We start from the raw sequence: 27,852 nt of genomic DNA on the forward strand, positions 1-27,852 counted from the left end.
ATATCATACTGAATGGGCAAAAACTGGAAGCATTCCCTTTGAACTCTGGCACTAGACAAGGATTCCCTCTCTCACCACTCCTATTCAATATAGTACTGGAAGTTCTAGCCAGAGCAATCATTCAAGAAAAAGAAATAAAGGGTATTCAAATATGAAAGAAGGAAGCCAAATAGTCTCTATTTGCAGACGACATGATAGTATACCTAGAAGACCCCATCATCTCAGCGCAAAAACTCCTGAAACTGATAAGCAACCTCAGCAAAGTCTCAGGATATAAAATCAATGTGCATAAATCACAAGCATTCCTATAAACCAATAGCAGACTTAAAGAGAGCCAAATCAAGAACGACCTGCCATTCACAATTGCTACAAAGAGAATAAAATACCTAGGAATACAACTAACAAGGAACGCAAGGTCCTCTTCAAGAAGAACTACAAACCCACTGCTCAACGAAATAAGGGAGGACACAAACAGATGGAGGAACATTTCTTGTTCATGGTTAGGAAAAATCAGTATTGTGAAAATGGCCATACTGCCCAAAGTAATTTACAGATTCAACGCTATCCCCATCAAGCTACCAATGACCTTCTTCACAGAACTGGAAAAACCCAACTTAAACTTCATATGGAACCAAAAGAGAGCCCACATAACCACGTCAATTCTAAGCAAAAAGAACAAATCAGGACGCATCATACTGCCAAACTCCAAACTATACTACAAGGCTACAGTAATCAAAACAGCATGGTACTGGTATCAAAATAGAGATATAGACCAATGGAAGAGAACAGAGGGAACACAACATATCTACAACCATACAACCTTGGATAAACCTGACAAAAACCAGCAATGGGGAAAGGATTCCCTGTTTAATAAATGGTGTTGGGAAAAGTGGCTAGCCATGTGCAGAAAGCAGAAACTGGACCCCTTCCTGACACATTACACTAAAATTAACTCCATATGGATTAAAGACTTAAACATAAGACCTGGCACCATAAAAACCCTAAAAGAAAATCTAGGCAAACCATCCAGGACATAGGAGTAGGCAAGGACTTCATGACCAAAAGCACTGGCAACAAAAGCCAAAATAGACAAATGGGACCTAATGGAACTCCACAGCTTCTGCAGGGCAAAAGAAACAGTCACTAAAGTGAATCGGCAACCAACAGAATGGGAAAAAATTTTTTGCAATTTACGCATCTGACAAAGGGCTGATATCCAGAATTTACAAAGAACTCAAACAGATTTACAGGAAAAAAAGCCCATTTAAAAAGTGGCATAGGATATGAACAGACACTTTACAAAAGAAGACATATATGAGGCCAACAATCATATGAAAAAATGCTCATCGTCACTGGTCATCAGAGAGACGCAAATCAAAACCACATTGAGATACCATCTCACGCCAGTTAGAATGGCGATCATTAAAAAAATCTGGAGACAACAGATGCTGGAGAGGATGTGGAGAAAAGGAACACTTTTACATTGTTGGTGGGAGTGTAAATTAGTTCAACCATTGTGGAAGACAGTGTGGCGATTCCTCAAGGCCTTAGAAATAGAAATTCCATTTGACCCAGCAATCCCAAAAGACTATAAATCGTTCTACTATAAGGACACATGCACACGTATGTTCATTGCAGCACTGTTTACAATAGCAAAGACCTGGAATCAACCCAAATGCCCATTGATAATAGACTGGATTGGGAAAATGAGGCACATATACACCATGGAATATTATGCAGCAATCAGAAATGATGAGTTCGTGTCGTTTATAGGGACATGGATGAATCTGGAGAACATCATTCTCAGCAAACTGACACAAGAACAGAAAATGAAACACCGCATATTCTCACTCATAGGCGGGTGATGAAAAATGAGAACACATGGACACAGAGAGGGGAGTACTAAACACTGGGGTCTATAGGGGGAAAAGGGGAGGGCCAGTGGGAGGGGGAGTTGGGGAGGGATTGCCAGGGGAGAAATACCAAATGTGGGTGAAGGGGAGAAAGCAAACAAAACACACTGCCCTGTGTGTACCTATGCAACTGTATTGCATGTTCTGCACATGTACCCCATAACCTAAAATGCAATTAAAAAAAAAAAGAAAATAGGGAAACAATATAATCAACAAAACCAAATTTATTATTTGAAAAGATTTACAAGAGTAACAAACCTTTAGCCAGTGTGAGGACAAATACAAATTAAAAATAATATAATAAATAATTCCCTCAGTGGCTCTCCCTTTTCTCAGAACATTTGCTTTAGAAAATTGTAATTGCTTTTCCTTTCTTTTTTTTTTTTTTTTTTTTTTTGAGATGGAGTTTTGCTCTTGTTACCCAGGCTGGAGTGCAGTAGCGCGATCTCGGCTCCCCGCAACCTCCGCCTCCTGGGTTCAGGCAATTCTCCTGCCTCAGCCTCCTGAGTAGCTGGGATTACAGGCACGCACCACCGTGCCCAGCTAATTTTTTGTATTTTTAGTAGAGACGGGGTTTCACCATGTTGACCAGGGTGGTCTCGATCTCTTGACCTCGTGATCCACCCGCCTGGGCCTCCCAAAGTGCTGGGATTACAGGCTTGAGCCACCGCGCCCGGCCTGCTCTTCCTTTCTTTAAAAGTATGTAAATCTTTCTGAAAACTAGATAAGCCTTTTGTCAGCTTTATAACTGCATTAGTCTGTTCTCACAGTGTTATAAATATACTACCTCAGATTAAGTAATTTACAAAGAAAAGGGTTTTAATTGACTCACAGTTTTGCATGACTGAGGAGGACTCAGGTAACTTACAATTATGCTGTAAGATGTAGGGGAGGCAAGGCACATCCTACATGGTGGTAGGAAAGAAGCAAAGGAAGAAATCCAAACGCTTTTAAAACTATCATCTCTCATGAGTACTACCTCAGTATCATGAGAACATCACAGGACAAACTGCCCCCATGACCGTATCACCCTCAATCTGGTCCCTCTCTCAAAACGTGGGGATTAAAATTGGAGATGATATTTTAGTGGGAACACAGAGCCAAACTATATCTCCTAATTCCTCCTATTTCTCATGTCTTTATCATATTTGAAAACCAGTAATGCCTTCCCAACAGTCACCCAAAGCCTTAACTCAGTTTGACATTGATGCAGAAGTCCAAGTGTAAAGTTTCATCTGAGAAAGGGGAAGTTCCTTTCGCCTATGAGCCTGGAAAATTAAAAGCAAGTTAGTTACTTTCAAAATACAATAGTAATACAGGCATTGGGTAAATGTTACCATTTAAAATAAAAGAAATCGGCCAAGCAAAGAGGACACAAGCCTCAGGCAAGTATGAAACGTGGCCAGGCAGTCATTAAATCATAAAGCTCCAAAACCTCATTTGACTCTATGCTTACACCCAGGGCATACTCATGATACTAAGGGTGAGCTCCCACAGATTTGGCCAACTCTGCCCCTGGGGCTTTGTAGTGAACAACCCCTGTGGCTACTTTCATAGACTGGTTTTGAGTGCCTGATAATTGGAGTACTGTGACTTATCTTGCACAATGAAAGAAACAAAAGGATTAAGAGGCTACTATACTATCTATATTATGGCCAAGTATACGCCCAACAAGTTAGATAATTTAGAATAAATGAAGAAATTCCTGATACAAACTACCAAAACTGACTTAGGAATAAATACATTATAAATTAATAATCAAAATTAAATCCTACCACCATTTAAATAACTTACCTCAATACTCAAATTTGTGCAAAAACACAGGGAAAAAGGGACACTATGTAATTAATTCTATGAAGCCAGGATTTTATTTATCCTAGACCCAGTCATCACAAGAAACTACAAACTGATATATCTTAACACAGATGCCAACATTCTAAACATAATAGTAGTACAACAAATACAGTTAACTAAATGATCGAATACCATAACCCAGTGGAATTTTTCCTGAAATAATTTGACCACCACAGCCAGTCCATTTGAGACATTTGGTTAAGTCATGATATACTGCAAAATTCAGAGGCTTAGGCAACAGATCTGGTGTCTGTACTGATATGGTTTATGGTGAGATAGAGAAGACAGAGATAGAGAAAAGTAGGCCGCGGGTGGTGGCTCATGCTATAATCCCAGCACTTTGGGAGGCCCCGGCAGATCACGAGGTCAGGAGTTCGAGACCAGCCTGGCCAATATGGTGAAAACCCATTTTGTCTACTAAATACACAAAAATTAGCCGGGCGTGGTGACCAGCGTCTGTAATCCCAGTTACTGTGGAGGCTGAGGTAAGAGAATCGCTTGAAACCAAAAGAAGGATCTTCCAGCGAACCGAGATCTGGCCACTGCACTCCAGCCTGGGCAAACAGAGCAAAACTGTCTCAAGAAAAAAAAAAAAAAAAAAAAAAAAAAAGATGGAGAAAAGTAATAATCATTCGGAACATAGGGGTCCTTGTCCTTCACCAGTCCTCCAATCTCATTGTATAAGAGCAAGGACTTGTTTTAGGAGGTTATAGGTAAATGCCACAGTAAGTTGTGAAACTGGAAGACTGTTGTTTGTTTGTTTGACACGGACACGGAGTCTTTCACTGTCACGCATAATGTAGGGCAGAGGGGCGATCTCGGTTTACGGCAAACTCCGCCTCCTGGGTTCAAGCTATTCTCCTGCCTCAGCCTCCTGAGTAGCTGGGAATACAGGCATGTGCCATCACGCCCAGGTAATTTTTTTTTTTTAATTTAGTAGAGACCGGGTTTCACTACGTTGGCTACGATGATCTCCATCTCCTGACCTCGTGATCCGCTAGCCTCGGCCTCCCAAAGTGCTGGGATTATGGCAGTGAGCCACAGCTCCAGACCCGGAAAGATGGTTGTTTTTTTTTATTATTTATTTATTTATTTTTGAGACAGCGTTTTGCTGTTTCGCCAGGCTGGAGTGCAGTGGCGCGATCTCGGCTCACTGCAACCTCTGCCTCCCAGGTTCAAGCAATTCTCCTGCCTCAGCCTCCCGAGTAGCTGGGACTACAGGCGCGCGCCACCACACCAAGATAATTTTGTATTTTTTAGTAGAGACGGAGTTTCACCATGGTCTTGATCTCTTGACCTCGTGATCCACCCGTCTAGGCCTCCCAAAGTGCTGGGATTACAGGCGTCAGCCACCGCAGCCAGCCCGAAGACGGTTTTTTTTACAAAGCGGTAGACCCCACCACCCCGCTCCTTCCGTTCCTGACTCCGCCTTCTCCATGCTGAGTCTAGTCCCGCCCCGCCCCGAGTTTTTTCGTGGACCAAACTCTTTCTTATTGACTTGATCTACTACGTCAGTCATTTGGCCACGCCTCCGACATAGAGAAGCGGTTGGGGGCGGGGGAAGTATCGTAATTAGTTTCGTCGCCTTTTGCTGGCGTCATAAAGTGCCCGTCTGAAGTGTGTTACAGAGCTCAGTAGCCAGTCTCTTCGACGCGCCCGTCTGCGACATCTTAGTTCAGGCTGCTGTGGAGTAGTAACCGCCAGAAAGGAGTCGGAAGAGGTCACACGAGGCCCTTAACACCAGCATGCCCAAGAATAAAGGTAATCCTGCAGGCCTCTGGGACTGTACCTCTGCCTGCTCTGCCATTAATCTCGACGTCTGTTCCAGGTCGCAGTGACGGTTCTTCCCGCGGGTATTGGGCGCCGCGCCCCTTCTTATGTGTTAGGGAAAGACGCTGGGAACACTCAGTTTGGTCACATTGGGGTGGGACAGCCGCCATGTTTATGAGGCCTTCGGAGGATCGTGGGCTTTTGAGACTGATTCATACCAGACTTACCGTGTATAGGAAGAGACGATTGAGGGACCTTATCCGGAAGGCCTGGCCTTCAAGTATAGGTTCCTACCAACTTCCCTGCTACTTTCCTGAAGCAGTTATTCATTTTGAAGACTATCCGGACAGTTAAAAGTGTTGTTAAGGATATTCCCTTTTTTGTGTTAAACGGTGAGGAAACCTTGAAACATGTTTAGGTTCATTTCTGGCGTTTTACTCTGCCCCAGCTCTTTAAAAAAGTTGATCATTCTTTTGCAGAAGATGTGTTACATATTTAGGCAAGTTTTCAACTTCCTTATCAAATAAATATTGTGGGAATAAAGACATAAAGGTTACCTTCATTCTGCGGCTAAATTTTCACACCAAGCTTAGACTTGAATGTAAGTTTACTTACAATTATAAAGTGGGAGGCCTAAGGAGAGGTTAGGCCTCCCACTTTTTAAGTTGTAAGTGAACTTATTTTTCAGATAGCACTGAACAACTTCAGTAGTTATCTTGTTTCCACCTTTATTTCTGTTGATGAGATTCACAGTTCTCTTAAATAAGCTATCAACTAAAGATCACAGTATCCCTTGCAAAGTGTCCAATAAATCTTTGTTGATGTTACTGTACCTGTACCTGACACCATTCCTTAAATAGTAAGGCTTGCTTTGTTCTTGTAGGGTAGAACTTTTACACTGAATGATGCCTAAGAATATTCTCATTAGAAAGAGTATCTCCAAAACACATCTAAATTGTTTAAGTAGGAGGTGTGGATTTTTTGTTCTTAGAAAGGAAGATTAAAAAAGAATATTAAACGACTTTAATTGTGGTATGTGCATGCCTAGTCTCATTCTCTTAAAAGATAGTGAATTCTATTGCACGACATTACAATAAAAGGAGAATCATAAGGGTTTGGTTAATTATGGTAGACTGAGAACAGTTTTTTTTTTTTAAATCATATGTGAGGCACTTAAAAGAAAGATATGTCTAAGAATTACAGCACAGATTCATAAAGTCCTCTGCCACCACTCGCCATTTTTTCTTCTTGAGATAATCCCCATCCTAAATGGAATGTTTTTGTTATTATGTAAAATCGGTGTTATCTGCTGGGCTTATTCGTTGAAGGATACTGCGGAAGACCCGTATTTTATTAGACTTACTAATGTAGAAATAAAACTTGCTAATTTGGTTTTCTTGTTGTTGTTGTTTTTTATCTGAAAATCCAGATGCCTGTTAATATTGTGATGAGGTTTATCCAAGTAAACATGTAAATGAGCATGGGCCATATGTAGTGTGACTTTTTCTTTGCACTCATTCAGCTGGTTTTCTTCCGAAGTCTTAGAAACCAATCCTCACATCGGGAAACGGGCAGCCTTTGGCCTACTCCTGGAGAGATAGACCAAGGTGCCTCCACCTTTGAGATTGCGATATGCAATTTAAAAGTTGCCATTCTTTTAGAACTTGAACTAATCATTATTTAGTCATTTGAAAAGCTGCCAAACTTTTGTAAAACTCAGTAAGCAAAGCAGGTATGATCCTTGTCCTGACACCGCTAAGTTCAGGCAAGATTAATGACTCAAAATATAGAATGTGTTTTTCTTTTAGAAATTTAGTTTTGGTGTGTCCTAAGAATGGATCAAAATGTAGACGAGTCACTTTGTTTTATAGTGGCACACAGTACTGTAACTGCCCCTGAGGTATTGGATGCATTCAAGAATTAGATGTCTGAGTTTACAGTGGTCAAGTATGTAAATTTTATTCTATTTGCAGTGTTATCTTTTTTATTCAGATTCTTCCATCGATCCTTTAATATTACTTGATTTGCGGTCTTTAACTCTCCTTTTGGAAACCACTGCTATTTTCATTAACATTCGGTAATGGGGACAAAATGTTACGGAAAATTACCCCAATTCCTTGGTGATTCAATAGAAAATCCTTTCGCTTATGTGTCTAGCAATAAGCGAAAATATAAAAATGGAAAGAAATGTGATGGCAGTTGAAATAGTTGATCTAAAGAGTAAGGAAGTGAATTTGTAAACTTTTAACTCAGAAATTCTACTTGTGTTCATTTATCTTATGAAGGTTGTTTGCAGACAACCTTCAATGCAGCATTGTGTAATAATAGTGAAACATTGAAGAAATCAAGATACAGCATTAATATACTTTAACAGTTAAAATGTTGGCCCAGGTCTGCAGCTATTGTAATGAAAAGATACTCAGGACTAATTATTGACTAGTGTTAAAATATGTTATAGAGGAAAATGAATAGAGTCCTGTTTTTATTTGGAAAGCATGAACAACATCTTCACAATAGTTATTTGAGTAATAAAATTTTTCTTTTATACAGTTTTACATAAGATGTACATTTATCTCAGCAGTATCCAAACAAATGTCCAAGAGGAAAGTATTGATATATACCTGGTAAAAGACTTAAAGAGAACTCTGAAAAGTCCTGTTAATTCTGTAATGTTAATGTTGTAGTGTACATTAAACCTCTTTTAATGTACATTAAACAGATAATAAATCTGTTTAAATGACACATTTTCAATTTTCCTGCAAGTGGTTTCAAAAGCAAACTTCAAAAGTCTTCTTTTGTATTATAATGTATATAATATGTAGATTTTTACAGTGAATTTTTTTATCTTCTTTTTAAATTAATTAGGTAAAGGAGGTAAAACCAGGCGCAGGGGTAAGAATGAGAAGGAATCTGAAAAAAGAGAGTTGGTGTTTAAAGAGGATGGACAAGGTAAGACTTTAAGTTAGGCTTCTTTTATTAACATGTTTCATTGTTGCCATGAGTATAATTTTCTGTCTTTTTCTTAAAGGAGTCTTAGTCATTATGCTAAGCAGTTGTACTATGTTTCCATTTTTCCTTTTGTCATTTCTCATCATCCACATTTATCTAGAATTTGTTTATTAAATAATAATTTCTAGGATATATTAAGTCTGGATATAGGATTCATTGAGAGCATTTTTGTAAACACAGTTTCATTGTTTAGCGTGGAGGAATACAATCTAACTGATTGCTGTAATCCCAGCCCTTTGGGAAGTGAAGTGTTTCGCTTGCTTAAAGCTGGGGGCAATAGGGCAGAACCCTGTTTCTACAATAATAGTAATAATAATAATGAGGCATAGTAGTACATGACTGGAGTCCGAGGTACTCCGCGGGATTAGGGGAGAGGAGGGCTTAAACCCAGGAGGTTAAGGGTGCAGGGAGCTGTGAGGGCATGACCGTATTCAGCCTGGGTGACAGACCAAGACCCTGCTCGAAGCAAAAAAAAAAAAAAAGTTTAGAGCAAATTAAGCATAGACTGTGATCATTAAATATTTCATATGTTGTTAATGCATAATGTCATACACTATTAGTAGACCATGGGAATTTTTTAGGATAAAAATCATAAAACCTTTTTGAACCCCAAGTGCTTCACTGCCACTAGTACTTAATCATAAAATGTAATACTATATATATATATATATATATATATATATATATATATATATAATTATTTTTTTAATGGTCTTGTTTTGTCACCAGGTGCCAGGCTGGAGTGCAGTGGCAGAATCTTGTCCCCCTGCAACCTCCACCTTCTGGGTTCAAGCAGTTCTCCTGCCTCCGCCTCTCAGTATTTGGCACTAGAGGTGTGAGCCACCACACCCAGCCAATTTTTGTATTTTAGTAGAGTTGGGGTTTCACTGTGTTGGCTAGGTTGGTCTTGATCTCTTGACCTCGTGATCTACCCGTCTTTGCCTCCCAAAGTGCTGGGATTACAGTGTGAGCCACCATGCCCAGCCTGTAATACAGTTTTAATAATTGACTAACCCCACTGGATTGATAAAAGGAGATACAAAAGAACAAAATAAATTCATTGGTGCATTTGCTTTTGTCTTCATTTTTTCTTTTTAAAATAATGAACATAGGAAAAATTTGAAATATTAGTACACAACAAAATTGTAAATATTCCTCACCTGAATTTACTAGTTTTTAACCTTTACATCATTTATTTCTCTCTTTGCGTTTCTGCATGTTTACACATTTTTCTGACCATTTTGATTTTCTATACAGATAACTAGTAACATGAATTTACAGGCCTCAGACCTAAATACTTCAACGTATGTCTTCTAAGATGAAGCACTTTTCTTTCTCTAACTACAGTAGAATTATTGCAACAAATTTAACTTTAATGTTATATTGTTTTTAACTTTTATACTATGCTGTTTCAAATAGGTACCACTAACTACATATAACTGTTTAGATTAGCTTACAGTTTAATAGTTCCCTAACAGGACATTTTGTGAAGAGTCCTAATCTCTTAGATAATCTATATTCAAATTTCTCTACGTTTAATTATTTTCAACATAAATACATTATTTAATATTTACGACAAAAACTATGTATGTTTCTATGTTGAATTTTTGTTAGTCTTTTATATTCTAGATAGAAGCCACTAAAAAGTTAACATGTTTTAATTATATGAAACTTATTTTCTGGCAAAAGACACCTATTTAGCTATCATCTTTCATTTCTAATAGACATTGACTGTACTTTCAGGACCAGTTTTTTAATTTCCATTTGTTCTTATTTTATTGTTATTTTTATCCATGTTGCAGAAGTGCTTAATGATAATCTGGGCTCACCAACTTCTGTAAAATGAACTCAGTTGCCACATATATAACAACCTCTCAATGTAGCTTTATAAATTTATCTCTTAAATGTAATTATGTGTTAGTCGATATTCTCTTGGATAGTTCTTTCTTTTTTTTTTTTTTTTTTTTGAGACGAAGTTCTGCTCCTTACCCTGGCTGGAGTGCAATGGCGTGATCTCAGCTCACCGCAACCTCTGCCACCTGATTCAGGCAATTCTCCTGCCTCGGCCTTCTGAGTAGCTGGGATTACAGGCATGCACCACCATGCCCAGCTAAGTTTTTGTATTTTTAGAGTAGAGACGGGGTTTCACCATGTTGTCCAGGATGGTCTCGATCTCTTGACCTCGTCATCTACCCACCTCGGTCTCCCAAAGTGCTGGGATTACAGGCGTGAGCCACCACGCCCGACCTTCTCTTGGATAGTTCTAAGAAGAAACCTTATTAGTGTGAAAATTTTGGAATTGTCTGTTTCCCTCTATTTCCTTTGTTTGTTTTTTTCTCTTTCCTGCCTCTTAGAAGAGAATGGCTGTACTGGCTAATGCTCATATTCTTATAGGAGTACTTTCTAGTAGCAGTGGAGTCAGGGCACTTTTGAAAGTATTTCCCATAAACATGTTATATTTTACTTAGGAATGTCACTCCCATTTTTCAAGAACTTAAGAATAATCACTGAGATAGTCTAAAGTAAATGGGAATTTTTAATAGTTAGGCTATAATTTGTCTCAGTCATTTCTGAGATTAAGGATGGTGAAGATTGAGTTAAGGCTCATGTGGGGAGACTGATGAAGTGTTATAGTGTATATTATGAAATGAGCCACTTCGATGTTCAAAACTAAAGTGTACAATCGTGAAAAACAACTGTTGACATATTCAGAATGGGTAGGTAATTAAAATGCCTCTACTAACGGATATAGCTTGTCATGGAAATGGCGTTTGTAACACTAAACAAGTTACTTGACTTAGGCTTTTATTTATTCTAAAAATAAAGGTGTTAAAGTAAATATGCATAGCTGGGACTCCGGTTTCCCTGCCATAATATGTGACATTTTGAAATAGGACTGTCTGAATGAATTTCTTAAACTTTTTGCTGTTTGTTTTATTCTGTTTTTCTTTGTAGTTTGATCTGATTTAGCAGTTAGTGGAGGTTTTATTAACAGATAATTTTCTTTTGTTTTTTGTTTTAGTTTTGTTTTGAGGTGGTGTTTTGCTGTTGTCACCCAGGCTGGCATACAGTGGCATAATCTCAGCCCCACTGAAACCTCTGCCTCCTGTGTTCAAGCCATTCTCCTACGTGAGCCTCCTGAGTACCTGGGATTACAGGCACCAACTACCACAGCCAACTGATTAAAGTTTAGTAGAGATGGGGTTTCCCCATGTTAGCTAAACTAGTCTTGAACTCCTGACCTCAGGAGATTCACCAGCCTTGGCTGCCCCCCAAATTGCTGGGTTTACGAGTGTGAGCCACCATGCCCAACCAAACAGCTAAATTTCACTCATTACATTTTAACAAATGTTGAATAGGATCTCACCCTTGTTTTACTCTCCTCTTCTCAGAGTATGCTCAGGTAATTAAAATGCTGGGGAATGGACGATTGGAAGCATTGTGTTTTGATGGTGTAAAGAGGTTATGCCATATCCGAGGAAAATTGAGAAAAAAGGTAGGTGTGTAGATTTCTTTTACTTCAATTTAAAAAAGTCTCTGCTTTAAATACATGGTCTAAGCAATTTGAGTTCTCAAAATAATTTATACAACCGTGACTCATGACAATAAGAATAAACAGAAAAGGTCTTTGATAACTTTTAGATTTACTTTTAAAGAATAATTCCTTTGTTTGACTTCTGTTGTATTCCTGCCAGAAGTGTTTACTCTGATGTTAGTATTGACTACATCACATGTTTTAATATATAATACAAATCGTCTTGACTCAAATGTTAATACTTTGAAACAATAAAAAATGTGGGAATTTACATTAAAAGAGACTAATTGCTGCATATTCCTTCATTAGGTTTTGTCTTGGTTGAAATAGTTGTAGGTGGTATGAGGAAAATTGGAATATGAAATGGTAGACAGCAGATTTATTACAATACCATATCAGGTAGTTTTATAAATCAAATTGATTAAAAGTCTGTGGTACTTAAATTTTATAATAAAAACTTTATTTTGGCTGAGCTCTCTACAAGTATTAGCCAGCATATACCTATAGTTCCATCTCCTCAGGAGGCTTAAGGCAGGATGATTGCTTGAACCCCGGAGCGCAAGGTTGCCATGAGCTAAGAATTCTGCTAATGCACTTCAGTTTGGGTGACAGAGTGAGATTTTCTATCTCAAAAAGAAGAAAATAGAATCTATTTGGTGTGTTAACATGCTTTCATTTCCAAATTAGTGGCACTTTTATGGGTTCTCTTAGTCCGTTTGGGCTGCCATCACAAAGTACCTTTGACTGGGTAGATTATAAACAACAGAAATTTTATTTCTCATAGCTCTGGAGAAAGAGAAATCCATTTAATATTGGTGATGACCCATTTTCTCATTCATATGTGGTGCCTTCTGCATTCTCCACATATTTTAGAAGAGATGAATGAGCTCCCTTGGGCCTCTTTTATAAGGGCAAAAATCCCATTCATCAGGGATCAGCCCTCATTACATAATCACCTCCCAAAGGCCCAACCTCCTAGTACCATGGGATTCAAATTTCGACATAAATCTGGAGGAATACAAACGTTAAGACAATAGCAGAGGCTATATTTATGTAGATTGGTTGCTTTAGAATCATTTTGTTTAGATACATCTTGTTTGTTGTTTAGATACAATTGCATGTCTGAATTTCTACCACAAAGGATTATCTGGAATTCTAAATTCTTGGTAATTGGAATAAAATTGTTATGATTTTTAACATTCTAAGAAAGAAAATTTTAACAAACTCAATTGGTACTGTAATTTTTTCCATGCCAGACCTTAACTATGTGCTACATACCACTATACTATGTATATATGTTACAGGTTTTTTTCCCAATTTTATGAGACAGGATCTCTGTGCTCTAGGCTGGAGTACAGTGGCATAGTCATCACTCAACTGCAGCCTCCACCTCAAGTAGTTCTCCCATATCAGCCTTCTAAAGTAACTGCAGGCATGTGCTACTACACCCAACTTTTTGAAATTTTTTGACTCTTTGTACAGTCTAGGCATCTCTATGTTTTCCAGTTTTGGTGTCAAACTCCTGTGCTCAGGTGATCTTCCTGCCTTAGCGTCCCAAAGTGCTGGGATTATAGGCATGAGACACCTGGCCTGGCATCAAAGTCTTAATTTTATTTTATTTTTCACATTAGGTGAATAGCGTATCCATTTTATGGGAAGATTCACTAAACATTCTCCTTCTTATTTGCTTTTATTTTTAAAATAATCTGCATAAATTTCTTACAGGTTTGGATAAATACTTCAGACATTATATTGGTTGGTCTACGAGACTATCAGGTAAAAATAACATCTAAGTATGTGTTGTGTCTTTAAAAATAGTCGTTGATGTTTAGAAGATACCAACTAGCATCTTTAACTTGTTCCAGCCCCGTATACTTTCTCAGGGTTCTGCCAGCATCATTATTTAGGGCCAGTTGTGTTTAAGACTGTAAAATTTTTCAAATTCAGAATAATTTGAACAGATAGTTAATGGTACATGTATTTTGTGGAAAGACATAATTTGTTTTAATTCTTTGATTTTATTATTAATACCGTGTGTAGTAAATATTTTCTTGCAGGTTCGGACAAGTAGACCATTCTGTCGTCATCCATTTAAACGCTAGTGGTGTTTGAGGCATTCAGCTAGGCATTTCAGACATGAAATAGTATTGAGTAGGATGAATTTCAGTGCTTTGAAGTCATATTAGAAGATATGTAGTTTTTCATGGAACACAATTTTTTGTTTTTAAATATGTTTTTAATATTTTTAAAAATGAGAATGATAGTATATAGGTAGTAATTTTTTATTAGTATCCTGATATGTCAAAGCAAAATTTAATAATTTGGGAGACTCATGTTCTTAATATTATTTTAATATTTTGAAACTTAGTTGGGAAACCGCAAGTCTAGATGATGCTGTTGAATAAGTCAGTTCTCCTCTAAGAGTTTTTTGGTTTTGTAGTATAGTTACGCATGCACACAAGTAGTTACAGTACAGACTGTTGTATATGCTTTAATTTTAAGAGGAGCAGTAGAGAACAAAGACAGGAGTAGCCATTTATCTCTAACCTTGAAACTATTTACATGTCATAGGTCTATAAAATCCATTTGATTACTGCCCATGGAACTTATTACCATTGCTTAACCACATTAAAATTACTGCTATGTCTGGATTCTTATTGTCTTGCTACTGGTTGGAGTTTCGTGTAGTCATCTGTTAAGTCTAGTTGCTTGCTAGTGTTAAAGTCTTCTGTCCACCTTTTTAGGTATCTTAATTTATTTCTTAAAAACTGAACATCTTATTTTATTTTATTTTTTTTTTCTTATTTTTTTCTTTTTTTATTGCATTTTAGGTTTGGGGGTACATGTGCAGAACATGCAATATAGTTGCATAGGTACACACATGGCAGTGTGTTCTGTTTGCTTTCACCCCTTCACCCACATTTGGCGTTTCTCCCCAGGCTATCCTTCCCCCCCTCCCCCTCCCACTGGCCCTCCCCTTTTCCCCGCAATAGACCCCAGTGTTTAGTACTCCCGTCTCTGTGTCCATGTGTTCTCATTTTTCATCACCCGCCTATGAGTGAGAATAGGCGGTGTTTCATTTTCTGTTCTTGTGTCAGTTTGCTGAGAATGATGTTCTCCAGATTCATCCATGTCCCTGCAAACGACACGAACTCATCATTTCTGATTGCTGCATAATACTCCATGGTGTATATGTGCCACATTTTCCCAATCCAGTCTCATCAATGGGCATTTGGGTTGATTCCACATCTTTGCTATTGTAAACAGTGCAGCAATACACATTCGTGTGCATGTGTCCTTATAGTAGAATGATTTATAGTCCTTTGGGTATATACCCAGTAATGGGATTGCTGGGTCAAATGAAATTTCTATTTCTAAGGCCTTGAGGAATCGCCACACTGTCTTCCACAATGGTTGAACTAATTTACACTTTCACCAACAGTGTAAAAGTGTTCATTTTTCTCCACATCCTCTCCAGCATCTGCCATCTCCGATTTTTTAATGATCGCCATTGTAACTGGCATGAGATGGTATCTCAATGTGGTTTTGATTTGCATCTCTCTGATGACCAGTGACGATGAGCATTTTTTCATATGATTGTTGGCCTCATATATGTCTTCTTTCATAAAATGTCTGTTCATATCCTTTGCCCACTTTTGAATGGGCTTGTTTGTTTTTTTCTTGTAAATCTGTTTGAGTTCTTTGTAAATTCAAAAGGATATCAGCCCTTTGTCAGATGGGTAAACTGCAAAATTTTTTTCCCATTCTGTTGGTTGCCGATTCACTCTAGTGACTGTTTCTTTTGCTATGCAGAAGCTGTGGAGTTTGATTAGGTCCCATTTGTCTATTTTGGCTTTTGTTGCCAATGCTTTTGGTGTTTTGCTCATGAGGTCCTTGCCTACTCCTATGTCCTGGATAGTTTTGCCTAGATTTCCTTCTAGGGTTTTTATCATGCCAGGTCGTATGTTTAAGTCTTTAATCCATCTGGAGTTAATTTTAGTGTAAAGTGTCAAGAAGGGGTCCAGTTTCTGCTTTCTGCACATGGCTAGCCAGTTTTCCCAACACCATTTGTTAAACAGGGAATCCTTTCCTCATTGCTTGTTTTTGTCAGGTTTATCAAAGATTGTATAGTTGTAGATATGTTGTGTTTCCTCCAGTGCCTCTGTTTTGTTCCATTGGTCTATATCTCTGTTTTGGTACCAGTACCATGCTGTTTTGATGACTGTAGCCTTGTAGTATTGTTTGAAATCCGGTAGTGTGATGCCCCCCGCTGTGTTCTATTTGCTTAGAATTGACTTGGCTCTGCGGGCTCTCTTTTGGTTCCATATGAAGTTTATGGTGGTTTTTTCCAGTTCTGTGAAGAAAGTCAATGGTAGCTTGATGGCGATAGCGTTGATTCTGTAAATTACTTTGGGCAGTATAGCCATTTTCACGATATTAATTCTTCCTAACCATGAACATGGACTGTTTCTCCATCTGTTTGTGTCCTCTCTTATTTCGTTGAGCAGTGGCTTGTAGTTCTCCTTAAAGAGGTCTCTTATGTTCCTTGTGAGTTGTATTCCAAGGTATTTTATTTTTTTTGTAGCAATTGTGAATGGCAGTTCGTTCTTGATTTGGCTTTCTTTAAGTCTGTTATTGGGGAAGACGAATGCTTGTGATTTTTGCACAGTGATTGTATATCCTGAGACTTTGCTGAAGTTGCTTATCAGTTTCAGGAGTGTTTGGGCTGAGGCGATGGGGTCTTCTAGGTATACTATCATGTCGTCTGCAAACAGAGACAATTTGGCTTCCACCTTTCCTATTTGAATACCCTTTATTTCTTTTTCTTGCCTGATTGCTCTGGCTAGAACTTCCAGTACCATATTGAATAGGAGTGGTGAGAGAGGGCATCCTTGTCTAGTGCCGGATTTCAAAGGGAATGCTTCCAGTTTCTGCCCATTCAGTATGATATTGGCTGTTGGTTTGTCATAAATAGCTTTTATTACTTTGAGATACTTTCCATCGATACCGAGTTTATTGAGGTTTTTTAGCATAAAGGGCTGTTGTATTTTGTCAAATGCCTTCTCTGCGTCAATTGAGATAATCATGTGGTTTTTGTTTTTGGTTCTGTTTATGTGGTGAATTAGGTTTATACACTTGCGTATGTTGAACCAGCCTTTCATCCCTGGGATGAATCCTACTTGATCGTGATGAATAAGTTTTTTGATTTGCTGTGGCAATCGGCTTGCCAATATTTTATTGCAGATTTTTGCATCTATGTCCATCATGAATATTGGCCTGCAGTTTTCTTTTCTTGTTGGGTTTCTGCCGGGTTTTGGTATCAGGATGATGTTTGTCTCATAAAATGATTTGGGAAGATTCTCTCTTGTTGGATTATTTGGAATAGTTTTAGAAGGAATGGTACGAGCTCCTCTTTGTGTGTCTGGTAGAATTCGGCTTTGAACCCGTCTGGACCTGTGCTTTTTTGAGCCGTAGGCTCTTAATTCCTGCCTCGACTTCTGACCTTGTTATTGGTCTATTCATAGTTTCAGCTTCCTCCTTGTTTAGGCTTGGGAGGACACAGGATTCCAGGAATTTATTTATTTCTTCCAGGTTTACTAGTTTATGTGCATAGAGTTATTTGTAATATTCTCTGATGATGGTTTGAATTTCTGTGGACTCTGTCGTGATTTCCTCTTTATCATTTTTTATTGCATCTATTTGTTTGTTCTCTGTTTTATTTTTAATCAATCTGGCTAGTGGTATGTCTATCTTGATGATCTTTTCAGAAAACCAGCTCTTGGATTTATTGATTTTTTGAGGGGTTTTTCGTGTCTCAATCTCCTTCAGTTCAGCTCTGATCTTAGTTATTTCTTGTCTTCTGCTGGGTTTAGAGTTCTTTTGATCTTGCTCCTCTAGCTCTTTCAATTTTGACGATAGGGTGTCCATTTTGGATCTCTCCATTCTCCTCATATGGGCACTTATTGCTATATACTTTCCTCTAGAGACTGCTTTAAATGTGTCCCAGAGGTTCTGGCATGTTGTGTCTTCGTTGTCATTGGTTTCGAAGAACTTCTTTATTTCTGCCTTCATTTCATTGTTTTCCCAGTCAACATTCAAGAGCCAGTTGTTCAGTTTCCGTGAAGCTGTGCGGTTCTGGGTTGGTTTCTGAATTCTGAGTTCTGACTTGATTGCACTATGGTCTGAGAGGCTGTTTGTTATGATTTGAGTTGTTTTGCATTTGCTGAGCAGTGCTTTACTTTCAATTGTGTGGTAAATTTTAGAGTAGGTGTGATGTGGTGCTCAGAAAAATGTATATTCTGTGGATTTGGGGTGGAGAGTTCCGTAAATGTCTATCAGGTTTGCTTGCTCCAGGTCTGAGTTCAAGCCCTGGATATCCTTGTTGATTTTCTGTCCGGTTGATCTGTCTAATATTGACAGTGGAGTGTTAAAGTCTCCCACTATTATTGTGTGGGAATCTAAATCTCTTTTTAAGTCATTAAGAACTTGCCTTATGTATCTGGGTTCTCTTGTATTGAGTCCATATATATTTAGGATCGATAGCTCTTGTTGTATTGATCCTTTTACCATTATGTAATGGCCTTCTCTGTCTCTTTTGATCTTTGTCGCTTTAAAGTCTATTTTATCAGAGATGAGAATTGCAACTCCTGCTTTTTTTTGCTCTTCATTTGCTAGGTCAATCTTCCTCCATCCCTTTATTTTGAGTCTTTGTGTATCCTTGCATGTGAGATGGGTTTCCTGAATAGAGCACACTGATGGGTTTTGGATTTTTATTCCAATTTTCCAGTCTGTGTCTTTTGATTGGTGCATTTTGTCCATTTACATTTAGGGTTAATATTGTTATGTGTGAATTTGATACTGCCATTTTGATATTTAGTGGCTGTTTTGCCCGTTAGTTGTTGTAGATTCTTCATTATGTTGATGCTCTTTAGCATTTAGTGTGATTTTGGTATGGCTGGTACTGGTTGTTCCTTTGTATGTGTAGTGCCTCTTTCAGGAGCTCTTGTAAAGCAGGCCCGGTGGTGACAAAATCTCTGAGTACTTCCTTGTTCGTAAACGATTTTATTTTTCCTTCACTTATGAAGCTCAGTTTGGCTGGATATGAAATTCTGGGTTGAAAGTTGTTTTCTTTAAGAATGTTGAATATTGGCCCCCACTCTCTTCTGGCTTGTAGTGTTTCCGCCGAGAGATCTGCTGTGAGTCTGATGAGCTTCCCTTTGTGGGTGACCCGACCTTTCTCTCTGGCTGCCCTTAGTATTTTCTCCTTCCTTTCAACCTTTTTTAATCTGACGATTCTGTGCCTTGGGGTTGCTCTTCTTGTGGAATATCTTTGTTGTGTTCTCTGTATTTCCAGCATTTGAATGTTCATCTGTCTTGCTAGGTGGGGGAAATTTTCCTGGATGATGTCCTGAAGAGTATTTTCCAGTTTGGATTCATTCTCTTCTTCCCCTTCTGGTACACCTATCAAACGTAGGTTAGGTCTTTTCACATAGTCCCACGTTTCTTGGAGACTTTGTTCATTCCTTTTTGCGCTTTTTTCTCTGATCTTGGTTTCTCGTTTTATTTCATTGAGTTGATCTTCGACTTCAGATATTCTTTCTTCTGCTTGGTCAATTCGGCTATTGAAACTTGTGCATGCTTCGTGAAGTTCTTGTATTGTGTTTTTCAGCTCCTTTAGTTCATTCATATTCCTCTCTAAGTTATCCATTCTTGTCATCATTTCCTCAAATCTTTTTTCAAGGTTCTTAGTTTCTTTGCATTGATTTAGAACGTGTTCTTTTAGCTCATGGAAGTTTCTCGTTATGCATGTTCTGAAGTCTAATTCCGTCATTTGATCAAAGTCATTCTCTGTTCAGCTTTGTTCCCTTGCTGGTGAGGAGTTTTAGTTCTTTCTAGGAGATGAGGTGTTCTGGTTTTGGGTGTTTTCCTCCTTTTTGCGCTGGTTTCTTCCCATCTTTGTGGATTTATCCACTTGTCGTCTGCGTAGCGGCTGACTTTTCGATTGGGTCTCTTGGTGGACACCCAGATTGTTGGTGATGAAGTATTTCTGTTACTTGGTTTTCCTTCTACCAGTCTAGCCCCTTCGCTGTACGACTGCTGAGGTCCACTGCAGGCCCTGCTTGTCTGGAGTACACCTATAGTAGCTGCGGAACTGTGTGGGATGCTACCCGTTTCTTTTTCTGCTATCCTTGTCCCAGTTGATGCCTGCCAAATGTCAGTCTTTTGGATATAGAGGGGTCAGGGAGCTGCTTGAGGAGACAGTCTGTACTTTATAGGAGCTCAGTTGCTGAGCTGTGAGCTCTGTTGTTCATTCAGGGCTGTTAGGCTGCTATGTTTGATTCTGCTGTAACAGAGTTCATTTAAAAAACCTTTTTTTCTCAAATGCTCTGTCTTGGGGCATTGGGGCTTTGTTTTTGGATGTCTGTTGAGGTGTCCTGCCCAGCTAGGAGGCAGTCTAATCACTATTTGACTCCTGAGGCTCCGCCCTGCTGTTGTGAGGCTTGCCCTGTTGCTGCAGGCTCTTGCTGTTCTGCTGCGTTCTCCACCATGGGCTACACCCTGCAGTGGAGTCTCTCTGTTGTAGTGGGTTGCCTCGGCAATGGCAGGCTGCGTCAGCAGATGGCGTGTATCTCAGTAGGGGCGGGTTGCCTGGGCAACTGCAGGCTTCATCAGCAGTGGGTGTGTGTCTCAGTCAGGGCAGGTTGCCTTGGTAAAGGTGGACACCCCTCCCCCAGGGAGCACCTCAGGGATAGTCTCCACGGTGGGAATCGCCATTTTTTCTGTCCCACTGCGCTATCCCACACGCTGTGTCCCTGCAATCCTCTGGGCTGGCCCACTGCCCATGTCACTTTCAGTCTCGAGTTCAGCCCTCTCAAGTCTCAGGTTGCCATTTCAACAGGGTGCCCGGACAAGCGCACCCTGTGGGGATCGCTGTGTAGGGCCAGCCGACGCTTCCCCGGCAGCTGGCTTTTCCAGGCAGAGCCTCTGCCTGGCTTCCCGTGTCTCCTTTATACTTGGGAATTTCCCTGTTCTGTGGGCAACAAAGATCAGTCTGAAAATGCAGCTTTGACTCACCTCTCCGCGGATTAACAGAGAGCTGAAATCCTGGGTTGTTGTCACAGCGCCATCTTGAGTTCCTCCCAAAAGCTGAACATTTTAACTACCACATAGCTGTTCTGGAACTCAGATTCCTACTTCTCAGGGCTCTTGTTACTACTCCTTGTTTGGTGACTTTTCAGAACTAATTCTTCGGCCATTGAATGGTTGGTTGGTTTAACAGGCAGTTCATGTTGAATTTAGATTTCATTAAAACCACTAAGGAATTGAGCATTCAAAGAGAAATCTTGAACATGTGGAGTAATACTTTCAACATTCAACCAGTGTCAGTCAACTGACACCTCTTCCTTAGTCTTGATCTCATGCTGTGCAGGATGTTAACTTCAGAGGGGTAAGATTAGGTCTTTCATATCTGTGTCTTTATCATGTGCATTGCCATGAACCTGTATTTGGCCTTTTAGATTTGCAGAAGTATTTTGGACTTTACACATTTCCTATGCATATCTCTTACATAGCTTTTTCTTCCAAGTTTTTGGTTAGTTTTCTTTTTTATCCAGACTGTTATTGCCACTTAAAACATGTTAAAAAGTTGCCACAGATTATTTTTTCTACAAAAGTCTTGGGAGGTAAGCATTCAAAGTGAGTAAGTTCTGAATCAGTTATGTGAAAGAAAAACTCTTAAAATGGGAGTTTCCAGGAACTGGCAGTCTGTTATCTATAGAATAGAGTTAACAAGAAACTTCAGACTTGTTCTGTGTTTTTCAGTAGCTGAGAGGCTTTTGGTGTTTATGAAACTGAGATGAGACATGGGAATGGGGAAACTTAAAAAGCCACTTTTTCTTAGTGAGATTCACCCATTTTTTTGAATAAACACTCCTTAGTGTTTATTGCTTCATTTGGTTAATTTTCAGATTACTGATTTATGGACTTTTACCAATTTTGTCAGTATTCTCATTTCTTTCATGAAGAAACAAATTTTAGTAAATCCTTGTGCTGCCATGTGTACAATTGCTGCAAGGAGGCATTTATTTTCATAGACTTAATTACACATTGATGTGTGTGTGTGTGTGTGTGCGTGTATGAATATATATTAAATATATATTTGATTGCACATTGACTATATTTTTTTTTGTGTGTGTATACATATATATAAATTGTACTGTGCTTTTAAAGTTATTTTTATGTCCATTATATTATTTGAGTCACCAGTTTAACAAAATCTTGTTTGCACATGATGGTTTGGAAAGTTTTGGTTTTACTGCCATTGTGACAGATCACTTTAGTTTTTAGATCTAGATTGCAAATTGTAAGCAATCACAATTCCTCTCCTCCCAAGTTGGATAAAATAATTTTAAATGGGGAAGTGTTTTCACATCTTAGGAGAGTGTTTTTCAATGGTTGCATTAGAAACACCCACCCAGAAGAGCTTTTAAAAATGTACATTTATGTACCACATCCTGGGCAGGTCTTCTTTCAGTCTTAAGGAAGTAGGTATCTATTCTTAAACTCTAGCTGTCTGTTTTTCAAGTTCCATAGATAATTCTGATAGATAATTCTGATACTAAGCACTACTGATTCATAGAAAACTATATTACTTTTTTAACATTATTCCTTAATGCATTTAAGTTTTAAATTGTAATCTTTGACCTAAGAGTTTTACACTGCAATTTTTTAAAATTCATCTTCCATTTTTTTTCAAAGAGACTTCTAATTAAAAGGTAATAGTATATAAAAGACCGGGCTTGCCACTTATGCTTTATTAAAATGAAATCTGTATGTATCTTTCCAAATCTATTAATTATTGTTTACCAATGAATACAAACCACTTCCTAATTATTCAGACTCAACAATTTTTTCTAGAAGGTATTCGGGTAGGCAAAGAAAAGCAGGACCACTTGTAACAAACATTATGTGGCCTTTCTTTAGATGTCTTTAATTTGAAAGTAAATTGTGAAACAACTGGTGATACTTTGGTATAAGCAGTTTTGAACATTATTTGTTTATTTCTCAGGATAGCAAAGCTGATGTAATTTTCAAGTACAATGCAGATGAAGCTAGAAGTCTGAAGGCATATGGCGAGCTTCCAGAACATGGTAATATCAAAATTATTATATCTACTTGTTCTTTCATATTAATGTTTGTGGAATTTAGGTGAAGGAATTTTAGTAGAATTCTGTTTTACATACTATTTTAGTGTATACGTACAAAATTTGTGGTAAGTAGTCTTGCCTATACTTCAGTATACTTCTAAGACTTTCGAAAAGATATTAATAAGTGGAAATCTCAAATAAAGCCAGTGTGAACTTAAAAATAGAAGCCTCTAATAAAGAGATTTTGAATTATGAAATTTCCTTTGATGATGAGTTTTTTAATTCATAAGCTCTGGATTTGTATATAATCTCTCAAAGGAATATATTTTGTATAGACTTTTTCTAAACAATTCTTAAAAGATTGGCAGTTTTCATTTAAGGAAAGGCAACAATTATAATAGTAATGTTTGAATCTTACAGAAAAAAGTATTCAGTTTCTCTTACCAAAGTTGTAACTGTGGGATTATTTTTAACAAACAATTGTGTTTTCTTTTTCTTAAAGGTAGACATCATGCATGCTTACTGCACAAAACTTGACAAGATTAAAATAAGTCCCTCATAACACCATCAAAGAGAATATGCACTGTTTTAAAGCCTACGTATTTTACTAGGCAGCTGTTTTTATTGTTTATCACATTGCAACTTATGAAAATAAGATTTTTACATAAACATGAACATCCTGATGAAATTATTGGCATTTCAGGAACTGCTGAAATAATTGGGAATTTAGCTAGCACCTCCTTTTTTCACCTTTATTGCTTAGTGATAACCATGATTACGATTTAACCAAGTATTTTTCACTGATTTGATAAATCTGTTTAATAATTGGTGAAGTAGCTGTTGTAATTTCAAGATAACTATATATTTTGAGGATAAGTTGTTAACCTGAGCTCAAATCATTTTTGAAGGCTACATGGAAATGTTTAGCTGTTTAGTTAGTATAATTAGAGTCTGCTTGCCATATTTAAAATACCTTTTGTATGTGTGCTACGTGAACATTATAATTATCTTTTTAAAATGAAAGAAAAAATACAGCACATATGTTCTTTGTTTTCTTTTTTTTAAACAGAGTCTCATTCTGTCACCCAGGATGGAGTGCAGTGGCATAATCTCAGCTCACTGCAAACCTCACCTCCCAGGTTTAAGCTATTCCCTGGCTCAGACTCCCAAGTAGCTGGTATTGCAGGTGTGCACCACCAAGCCAGGAATTTTTTTTTTTTTTTAGTAGAGATGGGATTTCACCATGTTGGCCAGGCAGGTCTCAAAACTCTTGACCTCAGGTTATCTCCCCACCTCAGCCTCCCAGAGTGCTGAGATTGCAGGCAAAATCTTGATTATATAATCAGTATATTATTTTATCTTTAGCTGAAATCAATGAAACAGACACATTTGGTCCTGGAGATGATGATGAAATCCAGTTTGTTGATGCTGAAGATGATGATGAAGACATTGACAATGTAAGTAGATAAACCTAATTGGTGTTTTATCTGTGCATTATCTGTAAACTTTGCAATCCTTTGGAATATTCTTTTCTTCAAAAATCAATTTTAGCTTTGGCAGTCGGCAATCATAATTAAAGTAGAGTTTCTAAACACATAGTTCTGAGAATATGTCCTCTCAAGAGAAATGCTTAGTCTGTTAAAAGAAGAATCTTGGCCGGGCACGGTGGCTCATGCCTGTAATCCCAGCACTTCGGGAGGCCAAGGCGGGTGGATCACGAGGTCAAGAGATCGAGACCATCCCGGTCAATATGATGAAAACCCGTCTCTACTAAAAATACAAAAAAATTAGCTGGGCATGGTGGCGCATCCCTGTAATCCCAGCTACTCGGGAGGCTGAGGCAGGAGAATTGCCTGAACCCAGGAGGTGGAGGTTGCGGTGAGCCGAGATCACACCATTGCACTCCAGCCTGGGTAACAAGCGAAACCCCGTCTCAAAAAAAAAAAGGAATCTTGTTTGAACCAGTTGGATGCAGCACTGAAATTTACAATATACTTGAAAGGCTTGTTAAAATGTTGGGCCTGTTGCCATGGTACGTAATAGAATTACGTTGTTGAACATCAGTTTGTATTGGCCAGACTTCAGATTTGGTTTGCACCTATTTTATGGAAATGATTGTTTTTCCTAGTAACAAAGCAGTAGAATTCACAAAGCAGTAAATGCCTCATCTTACTTTTTAAGTTAACTGTATTCAAATAAAATTTACTTTGATTTCTTCCCTTTATGAGAGTGACTGTGTGTGTGTGTGTGTGTGTGTGTGTTAAATATGGAATTGGTGGTGTAGCTTAACTTCATTTGGGTGTAGGCTTTTTTGATCAATATCCCTATAATAAAAATATGATTCAAAAAGTATCTGTATATGGAAACCCCAAAATTATGATTGACTGGATATTAATAAGTAGTCATCCTTAACATAACTGCGCAAATACTAGAGCTCTCAAAATTACAAAGGCCAGTTGGGCACAGTGGCTCACACCTGTAATCCCAGCTATCAGGAAGCTGAGGGAGGAGAATGGCTTGAACCTGGGAGACAGAGATCTTGCCACTGCACGCCAGCCTGGGCAACAGATTGAGACTCTGTCTCAAAAAAAAAATTACTAAGGCAAGTCTCTGGAAAGTCTAAGACAGGCACAAGTGATACTGATGCTCTCACTCCATTGGGAACCATTATTTTACATCAGGGATCTCTACAGCTTTTGTTTGACCCAAACATTCATTAAAGTTGTTTTCCAGCTGTTCAGAGGAATAGAAGGATTTTTAACTTCCTCTGTAAACATTCATATGCTCACCAACAGGATTCTACAGTTTACAGTTTTTCTTCTTCATCTATCACACCCATCCTTCTCTTCTTCTGATATTATAGCTTATATTTTGGCACATTTCCAAACTATTTAGATTACCTACACTTTGAATTAAAGAAAATAAACAGGACATAATTCTGTTGTACATATGCATTTATACATTTTTAAAATACTCTAAAATTTATAAATTTTTTTTCTTCAGGAAATATTTCTGAGTCATAAATCTGCCTTCATGTAATATAAATTTTAAGGTACAACCAAAAGGAGAAAATGAAAAAGGCTGAAAAACCTGTTGTTCTTGTGAATGAGGAAATCTTAGACAGGTGTCAGGTTAATTTAGAAACTTGATTTTTGCCAGGATTGAGGATGCACCCATGACATTCTCAGGAAGTTGTGAGGACATGCACCCAAGGTGGTCAGGCACCGCTTGGTTTTGTACATCTTAGGGAGACATGAGACGTCAGTCAATATATATGAGAAGCACATTGGTTCAGTTCAGAAAGGGAAGGTGTCTTTGTTAGCCTTTGTAAAGTAGGCGGTCAGTTATGCTTCTAACTCAGTGAGCTGAAGGACCACTTTGAATAGAATGGGAGGCAGGTTTGCCGCACTTTCCACCTTGAGTTTTTCTTAGCAATTTTGGGGGCCCAAGATATTTTCCTTTCATATTCTGATTTCTTTATATACCTCCTTTTGGGGACCCTGAGTCAGAGATGTTTTTGGAATTAAACAGAAAAGACATTTACTTCATGTTGCAGTAACCACAAGCATAAACATTGTGTTGTAGATTAACGGCAAATGTGAACATTTCCACAGCCAATGGGCTTGAAGGCGTCTGGAAAATTAAAAGAACCTACCTAGACTGCATACAGAAACACAAAGCTACATACACAGATATTAGAGTTAGGATCTAGGAATGTTAAGACTTTTCTCAGGAAGTGGGTCAGGAAAAGTACTTAGATTGATGCCAGTGTTTCCTTTGGAACTAGACCCAGTAGGGTAATCAGGAAAGGAATATAAAGACAATGGCTATGAGAGGAAGTTTAGTTTATAAGAGTTTGTTTTGCTTATCTTGAGAGAGCATTGTAGAAGATTTATAGGTGTTTTAGTTTTACTTTGACTAAATGAACTCTGAATTTGATTAGGACAATATTTGTCCCATTCTTAAAAGAATTACATTCTATTTTGTCTGTGCCCACCGTCAGAATATAAGATGTATAATCACTACCACAAAGGAAATCAAGAGATGCAAAACTTCAAAGATGTTTTGATAATATGTTACATAGTAACATTCTGAAAGACCATAAAGATTTACTGGTAACACAAAGGATATGAGAAAAATCTAGTATACAGAATACCCAGGTCAAAAGGATTTACTTCTCAGATTGCTACCCGGAGTCTTTGTATGCATTAGAATGTTGCAATTAGATATATTGATCTGATGTTCTTTTCAATTACAGATCTAAATTGAACTGAGCGATTTTACATTTGAAGTTTTCTGAGGATTGCTCTCCAGTTGGGATTTTGACTATCACCAGTTAAGAGAAATTCGTTTAGTTTATAGTTTGTTAAAGCAAACTGATCTGTCTTCATCGTTTTAAAGTATTTATTTCTGTAAAAGCTGATGACACCGAATTATCTTAAATGTTAATACTTTATTGTTTTGATGTAAACTTACAGATAAAAGATCATAATATTTGCTATAAAAACAAATAAATGCCTTTGCTACTGTGATAACTTTACTTCAAGTAATTTGATATTTTGCATAATTTTCTGCTTTGTAATCATTGTAAGTTATAATAAGTCCTACTTCCCGTTAATCTATT

General features: G+C 38.0%; 1 protein-coding gene across 1 annotated transcript; it reads left to right on the forward strand.

The window, feature by feature from the left end:
* The first annotated feature begins 5,363 nt into the window (after window positions 1-5,363).
* On the forward strand, window positions 5,364-27,852 carry LOC128930726 (eukaryotic translation initiation factor 1A, Y-chromosomal-like). The gene is made up of 7 exons (XM_078364510.1): window positions 5,364-5,528; window positions 8,403-8,486; window positions 11,939-12,042; window positions 13,807-13,857; window positions 23,150-23,231; window positions 24,594-24,685; window positions 27,487-27,852. The coding sequence occupies exons 1-7, from the start codon at window positions 5,513-5,515 to the stop codon at window positions 27,490-27,492; spliced, it is 435 nt and encodes a 144-aa protein (XP_078220636.1). The 5' UTR covers window positions 5,364-5,512; the 3' UTR covers window positions 27,493-27,852.

The sequence above is a fragment of the Callithrix jacchus genome, chromosome Y (assembly GCF_049354715.1).
Source record: "Callithrix jacchus isolate 240 chromosome Y, calJac240_pri, whole genome shotgun sequence".
Taxonomy (NCBI): Eukaryota; Metazoa; Chordata; class Mammalia; order Primates; family Cebidae; genus Callithrix; species Callithrix jacchus.